Source organism: Simochromis diagramma, unplaced genomic scaffold (genome assembly GCF_900408965.1).
Source record: "Simochromis diagramma unplaced genomic scaffold, fSimDia1.1 OVJJ01000773.1, whole genome shotgun sequence".
NCBI classification, from domain to species: Eukaryota; Metazoa; Chordata; class Actinopteri; order Cichliformes; family Cichlidae; genus Simochromis; species Simochromis diagramma.
In genome coordinates this window covers 511348-523091 of record NW_024386807.1, presented here as the reverse complement: position 1 = coordinate 523091, position 11744 = coordinate 511348, and the positions used below count along the sequence as shown (strand labels likewise).

Genomic DNA, 11744 nt, shown 5'->3' with positions numbered 1-11744 from the left:
TCCCTGCTATCTAAATATAACCGGACGCGTAAACTCTCGACCAAATCACTTCTGTTTAATCAGTTTTCTGTTTGACGTTTATTCAGCTGTGTGAAAACCACATTAATAAAGTTTAATCTAATCTAATAACTTTAATCTCAGCCAAACGATTTACTCACGAACAAACAAAACACTGAAAAAAGCCCAACAATTACATTATATATCATGTTTAACCTGAGTATCCAAAGATCGCGGGGGTTTGAAAACGATGTGCCGGGAGTCCGCAGTTCTCACCGGCTCAGGTATTTGAAGTTCACACAGTTACATTCTCGCCTGAAAATATGTTAAAAGTTTATTTTGCGACCCAGAAGGAGTAATAAGAGTAATATTAAAGCTAAGTAGCTGCAGTAGTAGTAGCCATTGTTGGGAACTGGAATCAGTGTTGCCAACTCCTCAGTAAGGAGAATCGCTATTGGTTGTCCTAAAAGTCGCTAGAAGTCGCTAAATGACGTCATCACCTAATTTGCATAATCGGTCATGCTAATGTAATTGTAACCTACATTGTTGGAGAGAGAAATAACATCGTGGAAGAGACATAAAGTGAGTAAAAAACGTCCTAAATGCATTTAGAGTTTATTTAGAACTACAAATTAAATTTCTTTTAGCAATTATTGTTTTTTTTAATGTCACAATTCCAACCCTGCTCCTTTATCCGGGCCTGGACCGGCAAAAGTGACCCGAAATAGGCGCTCTGGTGGAGTTACTGTGTGTGTGTGTGTGTTTATAAGTAGTTTTAAACCTTGTGATCCACAAAACAGCATAAGAGTAAAAGAAGAACTGACTGCGTTACAGTCAGTGCGGGAGCAGCGGCTTCGCTCATGTGCGATTCATTTGCAGTTCGGACGCACAGGTGTGAACGTCTCCTGCCCTGATAGCAGCTGGGGGAGGTCTATCCTCCGCCTGTGAGCGCTTTAGCACGGGTGAGGTGCTCAAGGCAGCACCGCTGCTTGTTGAGAGTAAGAGCGACACGCCCTTTCACGTCAAAAAGTCGTCATAAATAAGTCTCCAATAACACCAGAAAAAGCCGCCAGATTTATCGCTAGTCGCTTTTTAGAAAAAAAAGTCGCTAAGGGGGTCTGAAAACTCGCTAAATATAGCGACAAAGTCGCTAAGTTGGCAACACTGACTGGAATTGGCTGGGCTGCGCTATGAATTCTGGGATATGGTTTTTCATTTTTGTTGTCTGGGTGGACAATCAGGGGAAATTTGGGTGAATGGTGGCTCCGGGAGAATTTCAGGAGGGGCACTGAAATTTGGGATTCTCCCAGAAAGATCGGGAAGGGTGGCTTGTATGTTTACATCATGCTCTCTCAGGTCTCTGATCCTGAAGCTCAGCTGAAGCTCAGCACTCTCACAGACGACTGTCCTCAGAGTGATGATGAAGATCTGTCTCCAGATCGCTGGTTCTCTTCCACAGCATGTCTTTAGCGCACGATCTGATATCGTCATGTTGGTGTTGTTCCCAGATCAACATAGTAAATGTTGTTCCAGGATCAACACCAACACGGCGATGTCAGATCATTTCTTTAGCTGTGTCCGAATTCAGGGGAAGGATCCTCCCGAGGACGTGTTTGGAGGCAATGATGTCACAGTGAAGTGACGAAGGCTGTCCGAATTCAAAGAGCGCTCAAAATGTGGCGACAAATGCGTCCTACTTTTCCCCAAATTTGAAGGATGGGTCCGATGTGTCCTTCGCGTCCTACCAGGATTCATTACGTGCCATACAGGAGACTTTCTGATAACGATGGTGGTCGGAGCGGGAGAGGAAAACACTTTCAAATGTAAGTATGTGAACATCTGGTGGTACAAAAGTTAAATTGTTATAGCGGTCGTGTTGTTAAGCTTCGGGCATCTGCACGTGTAGCCGGTCTGGCCTTAAACTCTGATTGCTGTGAGTTCTCTGCGTTGTGCGAGTGACCCGAGGAGTCAGCCCTCACTTTGCCAGCTGGGCGGATTTATTCTCCCAGAACTGTTTAAAATAAAAACAGTACAGCGACTTCACTTCACTGGACTCTGCATGACTCTCCTCAGCGGGGCCTCTAGGCAACTGAGGAAAATAGCACACAGGAAGTGACTTCATGGGAAGTCAAAGGTCACACAAACAAAATAAAAGCTCCCAAAATATAAATTCAGAAAATAAACATAAATAAATAAGCACATATACATAATCGATACTGACAAAGCAAAACAACACTGCAGGATGAAATATAAATAATTTTTTAATACACCTGTTACACATAGACATGTTGGGTTTTTTTTATTTAATAAGCCTAAACCAGCTTGTATGGTAGGTCCCACGGTTTGTCATGTACTGCTGCTTACATACAGCTAATTTTGATTTTTTAAAATTAATCTTTATGGTGACATGTTGTGGGGAACAAAGACCAAACAGTCATTTTATTAAAATGAGGAGAGAACGATCACCTCTTCACTGGGTGCAGGATTGGGCCCCTGTGGCGTGGAGGTACAAGAATGAATCAGTGTACAGTTTATTCATATGAGTGCGGTTTTATTAACCCTCATGCTGCACAGCAGCGGTCCCCAACCTTTTTAATGTCAGACAGGGAGCGGCCTTTAAGGTGTTGCGGATAAATACAACAAAATAAATGATACGACCAAGAAAAAACGGGTATTTTGTAAATATAATAATAAACTTGAATTAACTGTGTCATTGTGTAACTTCATTAGCAGCTTCCTCCTGAAAATGCACCAACATTGAGAGTAACATCCTCCTCTCTGCCCCTTAATGCGCCCCGGTCGCTATGGTAACGTGTAAATATTTCTTTCAAAATAAGACACAACTACAACAAGGGAAAGACCCAGGGAACGATACAAACCCTGAAAACCATAAATTTCACAGCGGAGCCTCAACTCTCGTGGCCCGGTACCAAACGACTCACGGACCGCTGTGTGCAGAACCTGTGATGTCCACACGGCGTTCCTCTGGTGTTCTGCTGGGTTTAGGGATTAACATAGTTGCCATGGTTTCCTCTCTTCTCTTATGTGTTGTGTGTGATCAGGACAATTCTGGAGAAGATGGGCCCGCAGGGGAAAGTCACCCCCTTGCAGGCCAGAAGACATGAGATAACTTTAAAGAATACAAAGTACGTCTGTGTGTTATCAAGAAGATGATTCTTAAGAACACAAGTTAATAAATGTGCAACTACTAAGAGTTGTTGTGGTGTTTTTATTTGCCTGCTGTCATTTTTGATTTCCTCTGCCTTTAGGATTGCAAGTATCCAGGCTCAGGAGAGGGGGTCAGTGGAAGCCCACTGCTGTGCTTGGCCCTGGTTTGCCCTCACGGATGAGGTGATAGGACAGATGCCTTCCACTAAGCCTCTGTTCTAATGTCCTCTCTCCCTGAGGACACTCCAGGGCCAAGCACAGCAGTGGGTGACCAAAACGACAGCGATGACGAAGCGGCTCAGCCACCTACGACAGGGAGGAAGAGGAGAAGAGATGATGAGCTGCTGGACCTCATCAGAGAGGACATGAGGCAGCAAAGAGAGGCTGAGGAGAGGAGAGAGCAGGGAGAGGATGGACCGACTGTTTCACTTCTAGAAAGATCAGTTCCCAAATGAGTTACGTACTGAGAAATGCATTTATTTGAATATATTTGTTACATTGTTATATGTGTTGCATTAGTTTAAAGGTTTTATGTTATTAATAAATTGATTCAAACAAACAGTAATTGTCACTGAATTTAATTTGATTTACAGGCATTTTTAACATGGGCGACCGTGGCTCAGGGGGTTGGGAATCGCATCTGTAACCGGAAGGTCGCCGGCTCGATCCCTGGGCTCTCTGTCCTGGTCGTTGTGTCCCTGGGCAAGACACTTTACCCTACTTGCCTACTGGTGTTGGCCAGAGGGGCCGATGGCGCGATATGGCAGCCTCGCTTCTGTCAGTCTGCCCCAGGGCAGCTGTGGCTACAACTGTAGCTGCCTCCACCAGTGTGTGAATGTGAGAGTGAATGAATAGTGGCATTGTAAAGTGCTTTGGGTGCCTTGAAAAGTGCTATATAAATCCAATCTATTATTATGTATGAACATAACGCTAACTTTGAACAGTATTACATGGATATTTATTTGATAGCAATAAATAAATAACAATAACAATTAAACAAGAATATTTCAAATACACAGTAAAGATGGAAAAACAACATTTACAGTTGTTCACACAGGATTAACCTGAGTGACCTGATCCTGGACCGTTTCTTTTACAACTGTAATAGATTACAGGAAGTCTCTGGCAGTGTTGCTGAAGATCAGACGTGGATGGGGTGCAGCAACTGAGACCTGCGGTTTGTCTTTTCTGGTCAGCGAGTGGAGAATCACACAGGGTGGTCTGCAAAGAGCTTTAAGATGCTTCCTCCCACTGTCCACTGCATCGTCCATCCACAGGGTTTGCAGGGCTCACTCGTGGCTGCCACACCACTGAGATGTTTTCAGAAATATGCAAGCAGGAGATGGTGGATGCTATATTATTAGTATAATACTTGTAACTCTGTAGCAGACAACAGTTTGATAAAGTGCTGTGTAAAAACAAAAGATTAGATTCGTCTGCCAAAAACGGATTTCCGGTTTCTGCCCTACACTGATTGCTCGTATTTAACCTGCTATGAATAACTTGTTGGTCTATGATACGTGAAACATGTCAAATGTTTCCCTCATTGATGACATCAGGTCACTTTGAGCCACCAGCAACATTCCTGTTACAGGAGAAGCTGCAGTCAGTTTTTGGCAGTGACTTTTATCCTTTATTTATCCAGTTCAAAAAAATCTTGTTGACATTAAAAATGTACTTTTTAAGAGTAATCTGGCCAGTGATTGCTGGGTTTTTCTCTGTATGTATTATTGTAGGGTCTACCTTACAATATGAAGCGCCTTGAGGCGACCGTTGTTGTGATATGGCGCTGTGTAAATAAAATTGAATTGAAAGATGTGTTTCCACAGGAAGTGCCAGAGCCACTCACCGCGGGGACGTTAGTGCAGTCTAACCTTCACAGCAGAGACATTCAACTCAGACTTAAAGAGGTCCGGTTAGCAAAGATCTGGATGGTCATCATCAAACCACACGTACAGACGAAACCATCTGAGCACACATAACACTGTTTTACACACACGTGCATAAACACTGATGGTGTCGCAGCAGCATGAGGCTGGCACGGAGAACAGAGCGTGAGTGTGATGGCTCTACAGGAAACACACCTTTCATTACACATTTGTGATTTTTACGGTGTTTCTGTTGTATTTGAAGGTTCGGAGGTGTTTCCTGCCTGGTTACCGTAATGACCCTAATAACAGTGAAAAGCACAGAGCCGATGCTTTCAGGAACTGTTGGAAGTTTCAACTGTGCCAGTTGTTCAAGCGTTATGGTAGTTTGACCCTGACCCGACAGGAGCGCCGTGCTTCCATCGGGATGAAGGAGAACGCGGGTTGGACCTCGGCTCTTTGCTGGATGGGCTCCAGAGGTCACAGGTAGATTCAGGTGGAGGAAGATCTGTAATCATCCAGGTATCATCTTTATGTCAACAGGTAACTACAGGTGACATAAAGATGTTTCAAAATAAAAGCTCTGCAAGGTTTAACCCTTTAAGACCTACCATAGAACCAAGTCCGCCAGAGCTTATATTATATTTTTACATGCCGTGGAGCCATTTTTGGGAGCATTTCAAGTTGCTATACATCAATACAACCATTATAGCCCAGATTGTAATAATATGTCTGCATTAAGTGCATAGTAATTACATAAATTGCAACAAAGTGCAATAAACTACAAAAAAATTGAAAATCGTTTTTGTTTTTTTAACATGTATTTCTAGTTAGAGAAATTTAAGAGGCTTATCCCTCAAAACTGTAAATACAAAAAAGTTGCACAAAATAGTTTACAACAACAGGAAATTTATTTTAAGTGTCTTCATAGTTTTATTTTTCAAATATACCAATTTTTATACACTGCAGGAAAAACAAATATAAATATCATAATGCAAATTTGCAAAAAAACAGCATCTGCATCAAAATAAACTATTTCCAGCAGTGCAATATGAGTCCTCAGCATCCCAGAAACGACACAGAAAGTCATAAAGTCAAACATGACTTTTAAAAACACAAGTATAGGCTCATAAGGCCCTGATGGTAAAAAACTACATTTCCGCAAAATTACGTCACTTCCGGTTTCGGACAGGTCATGGCGGACATGCGATAGTTTGCGCTGATGGACGTAGGAAGTGTTACAAACAGCTGATCGGATCGGCAAAGCGTGTTTCTGGAATATTATGTTTTTGTTGCTGCAAGCGCTTTGATGCAGTTTTTGCAAAGCTATATGTGGAAGGAAACCGTGACCGAGGACAAGCTGATGGCATGAGATGTAAGTACAACTCCTCCGGTTTCATATGCAAAAAAAATTATTGCGCTAGCTTAGTGGTTGCAGAGCTACCGGGATTTAAAAATAGTTACGCAAAACAGAGCGTGCCCGCTCCGACCGGCTTTAAAGGGTTAAAGGCTTTTATTCAATTGAAATGGCGGTCCTTTACTTTGAAACAAACAGGAAATGCTGAGTTTGTAAAAGCAGCGTGGTTTGTGTGTAACAGGAAAACAAGAAACACGGGTCATGTTCAGCAGCTGAGGTAATCAAGGGTCAAAGGTCACTATAAGAGTTAGTTTAACCATGTTACTGGTTCACAGGTCAGCGAGCTGTTTGAGTGTGTTCCTTCATCATCCTCCCTCTGACCTTCATCATCATCAGCTCTCTGTGGAGCATCATTTGGACCCACGAGCCTGTCAGTGCTGAACCGGGCTGTGTTTCAGCCACAGCAGGAACAAAATTGATAAGATAACGTTTATTAGTCCCACGCGTGGGAAATTTGTTGGGTTAAGGCTGCCGACCTTTGCCAGCGCCATCTTACCCTCCGACCATACATACATTAGACAAACATCACATGGGGAAGACAGGTCAGAGGTATAACACTGGAAAATGCACCACACGAGGAAAGACGAGGAGAAAAAGAACTCCCCCCAGACTGAGCTGCAACAGAGAACAGAAAAACACCTCAGCACACGAATCAGCACATCTCCCAACATAAAGACATGAGCTTGGAAGGCGTTTGGGGGGGTGGGGGGTGAGTGGAGGTCTGTGTCAGTATGCATATGTGTGTGTTTGTGTGTGTTTGTGTGTGTGAGAAAGTGTCCTTTCGCCCGGTTAAGCAAAAGTCAACAATCTTCAGTTGATGTGAGTGGACTTGAATGGGGGGGGGGGGAGTCACAACACAGTTTTGTTATCTAACGGAGAGTTTTGTTATTCCCGTCAGCTGCTGTCTTGAGCATCCAGCTGGCGCATGAGATGGAGATGGTAGCTGTTTTGGTTAGTGTTAGTTGGTCTGATGTCCGTCACAGGACACCAAGTCTCTCAATTCCCGTTGTTCTTCTCCACGATCGTATCCATATTGCGTTCAATAAACACAGTCTTCCTCACAGCCCTGCCCATCGTCTATCATGTCGGACAGCCTTGTGGGATTTTGAACAGCTGTAGCCGCTTCTTGTTCTTCGATAAACCGAGCCGGCTCCAATCAGCCTGAACTCTGTTATCGTGGTTCCGAACTGATAGATTGTTGCCAGACACACGATGCAACCGACCATCGAGTATCTGGCAGCAAACGTCTCTCTCAAGCCCAGGAGTTTCATTAAGGGACCAGTTGATCAAATCCATAATTCTTCTTTAGGTTTTCAGAGAACAAGTCTGGGAGACTCTCTGAGCGTTAGAGAATAAGCAAGACTAAACAAACGAGAAGCCAAACAGGAAAGATAAGAGAGAGGGAGAAGGAGAAAGTGCGACGGCCTCCGTCAAGAGCCAAGAGAAGAAGCTTCCTGCAGTGAGTGACAAAAGCAGAGTTCCTGGCTCTGAACTCAACTCGTCACTGATTCGTTCTCGTTTTTTTACTAATAAAAAACAAAAACAAACGACAGTAAACAAAATACAGTCGAGTAAATCAGAGCATTGTGGGACGGCCGCCTCGTTAAGCTCGTTAAGACAGGAGCGCACCTGTGTCACCGTCAAATGCAGTTTTCTAAACATCAAACACGTCCAGCTGTGACTCCGCCCCCTTCAGGTAACAGTTCACACCCACTTTCACATTAGTCACAGGAGCAGATCCCGTGGGGCAGAGCTTCCTTGTGAGGTCACATTTCACCTATTGACATCACACTGAAACCCCGCCCCTTTCACGGTGTCCTCTGTGCTCTGTCCATTAGCAGACAGGTGGCTGATGGGAGTCGTTTTCTCCTCCTCTGTCACAGCGAGCGTCTCAGAAGAGCAGCGGGGGTTTGGTGAACACTCGGTGCTCTGCAAAAAAACAGAGAAGAAGAAAAAACAGGAAGTGTCAGACAGCTTCGGTGTGACACTTCCTGTTTACACTGACCAGGTGAGGTCAGAGCTGCAGGCACGAGCATCAGCGTCTGCAGTGGTCTGATCACGGCTTCACCCTAACTGACCTAAATGCACTGAAGCTTGTAAACATTCGTCTGTTTCTGTCACAGAGTCTAAAACACCAACAGCTGAGTTTAAACAGCAGAGGGAGAAAAACTCCAACATTCAAATATTTCAGAGATGAGGAAGCGACGAGTGTGATGCTCTGCTGATACACCTGTGGTCACTAACACACTCAGCACTGCATGTACTGCAGTACCGAGTGTCGTCCTGTCTCTGAGCTGTGTTATTATGGCGTTTGTGTGGAGGAAGCTGGCGCGGCGTCTGTGACGCGCTTCGTTACCGTGAGCTGCAGCGTTCTCCCGATGGGTGTTCTCCAGCTCGCTTTCCGGAGTCACAGCATCTGAAAACCAACAGGAAGTCAAGGACATGAAGACATGGAGTAAGTGCATATGAGAGCATGAGGGTGGGAATGGATGTTTGTGTCTGTGTGTGCCTGTATGTCTGTGTCTATATGTCAGGTTGGGTGTCAGGCGCCACCTCTCTGGGGACATCTCAGGCCCTCCAAGGTTTGGAGGCCTATCTCCCCCCACCACCACTTCCCCTGCCAGTGGCGGACTCCCTCAGACATCGGTGCGTTGGTGGTTCTTTGTGTCTGGGGATGGGCGTCCAGGTACACACCGGCTCACTCCTTGGCGGCCGCTTATCGGGGCCTGGAGCCTGGGGCTCGCTCGGGCCACTTCGGAGGTGGGGTGCCCCCGGCCTCTCGGCCTGGGGCTCGGTCACTCAGGCACGGCTGGCTGCCGGCGGAGCTCACGGGCGCGTCACTGCAACTCCCCCTGGCTTCTGCTCCGCGGCTGCTGAGTGAGCCCTCATCTGGGACTCTCCTCAGCTCTTTCTGGGACAGTGGCGCGGCTGCCCCTCTGTTGGTCTTCCTTGGTCTCTTGTGTTCTGGGGGCCTCTGGATGTCTGGAGTTTTGATCTCCTCCATACCTGCTTCATGCCCTGGAGGACGGGGCTGTGGCCCCCCCACACCCTCTAGCAGATCATTACATGAAGGAACCTTTTAAAAACAAGCGCGTCCATGCTCACAGGTGTACACACGGGTGATCACACCCACAAACTACACCCTTTTTGGCTCCTACCTCAAAGCACACTGTGTGCTGTTGATCTTATGTGCTGCACAATAATGTTTAATATTTAGTATTTCCTGTCATATTCCCATATATCATTGTGATGTTGTTTATTCTATTACTCTTGTTCTCTTCTTCTCTTCTTTTTTCTTTCTCAGCAGGTGATCCAGGTGATCGATAGATGCATTTTTTTTCTTTTTTTTTCTGCCCATTCTGTTGGTTTTTGTTTTTTGCCCTTCTCCCCCGTCCCTCTTCTCAGCTGTTTCTCTTTCCCTCTTTCTTTCCTCCAGTCAAGTCTGTCCCGTATTCAGCAAGTGAAAATAAAATAAACAATAAAAGGTGAATCAAATGGACCATTATGGCAAGGCTGGGATGGTCAATTTGGTAAAGTAAATCCGTTGGGCATCTTTCTTTGCCTTTAGACAACAATTCTGATGCAAAAGAGCCAAACGGGACAGGCAAAAAAAAAAAAAAAGGACATGAAGTCAAGAGGGGTGTCCAAATTCTTGGGCTGCATCCGCCTTCGCGGTCTACGTGGGCGGGGTCCTTTGAAGACCGAGAAGGCCGGAAGTAAACAGCTCTGAAACTGGACGGTCTCACCTTCAGATCTGCGTCAGCGCTGTCTCGGTGGAGTTTAATAAACTCGTCCGTCTGCTCCTTGCTGTCTAAAATGTAACAGGACACTGGAGTAAACTCGACCATCTGTTTAATCAGTTTTCTGTTTGACGTTTATTCAGCTGTGTAAAACCACCCGGGGGATTAATAAAGTTTAATCTAATCTAACCTAATCTAATAACACTGATCTCAGCCAAACCGATTTACTCACGAACAAATAAAACAAAAAGCCCAACAATAACGTTTTAGGTTGTCTAAGTGTTTTATATATCATGTTTAACCTGAGTAGTGAAAGTCCGCGGTGATCTGAAAGTGATGTGCCGGGAGTTGTGCCGTTCTCGGCTTCAGTGACCCGCGACCTCCCGGCTCGCTGTCGAGCTGGTGGGTAACAGACGTCTCCGAAAACGTTGGACGTCTTGATATACCGAGCAGATATTTGAAGTTTATACAGCTACATTCTCGCCTGGAAATATGTTAAAAGTTTATTTTGTGACCCAGAAAAAGTAATAAGAGTAAACCTTACTCAGGGCAGACACACATGGAGACACAACCAGGTCCTCTGGTGTCTGGCTGAGAGCGCAAAAGGAAATCCATCAACGCTCAACCTTTCACAAACCAAGAGGAGCGTCAGTTTTCATCAACATTTGTCCGGGAATGAGACAAGCCGAGGACGAGCCCCTCAACCCCGGACCTGGGCCCGCTGAAGGTTGCCAGGGATTGCAGATGCAAGTGGACTTGGATAATTGGCTAATTTTTCCCACAGAGATCGTAACAACTACTCTGCGACCAGACCTCGTCCTTTGGTCTAACTTGCGTATGTCATTGAGCTGACGGTACCATGGGAGGAAGCAACTGTGGAAGCGTTTGAGCGTAAGAAGCTGCGGTATGCCAACTTGGCAGCTGAGGCAGAGGACAGAGGCTGGAAGATCAAGGTGCGCCCGGTGGAAGTGGGGTGCAGGGGCTTTGTTGCAGAGGACAGGCACAACGGCAGGCTATAAGAGAGCTAGCTAACACTGCTGTCCTTCAACGCACATAATAAACAAATATGTAAGACTGCTTTCTTCCATTTGTGCAACATCTCTAAAGTTAAAAATATCCTGTCTCAGAGTGACGCTGAAAAACTAGTTCATGCATTTATTACTTCCAGGCTGGACGACTGTAATTCATTATTATCAGGAAGTCCTAAAAACTCCCTGAAAAGCCTTCAGTTAATCCAAAATGCTGCAGCAAGAGTCCTGACAGGGACTAGAAAGAGAGCAGATTTCTCCTGTTTTGGCTTCCTGTTAAATCCAGAATTCAAAATCCTGCTCCTCACATACAAGGTCTTAAATAATCAGGCCCCATCTTATCTTAATGACCTTGTAGTACCATATCACCCTATTAGAGCACTTCGCTCTCGCTCTGCAGGCCTACTTGTTGTTCCTAGAGTATTTAAAAGTAGAATGGGAGGCAGAGCCTTCAGTTTTCAGGCCCCTCTTCTGTGGAACCAGCTTCCAGTTTGGATTCAGGAGACAGACACTATCTCTACTTTCA

The 11744-nt window shown here is 45.2% G+C and overlaps 1 protein-coding gene and 1 long non-coding RNA gene across 2 annotated transcripts in view; one reads left to right on the top strand and one right to left on the bottom strand.

Moving 5' to 3' along the window:
* Positions 1-1161: 1161 nt before the first annotated feature.
* On the top strand, positions 1162-3724 carry LOC120730661. Its single transcript, XR_005695167.1, has 2 exons — positions 1162-1820; positions 3267-3724. It is a non-coding gene; the product is annotated as an uncharacterized LOC120730661 (long non-coding RNA).
* A 3277-nt stretch (positions 3725-7001) lies between these two features.
* The window catches only part of LOC120730689 (dachshund homolog 2-like), a 34895-nt gene continuing 30152 nt past the window's right edge, over positions 7002-11744 (bottom strand). Inside the window, exon 11 of the mRNA XM_040027151.1 lies at positions 7002-8866. Coding sequence (XP_039883085.1) covers positions 8598-8866 — 269 coding nt within the window. The 3' untranslated portion in view covers positions 7002-8597. The remainder of the gene's footprint in view (positions 8867-11744) is intronic.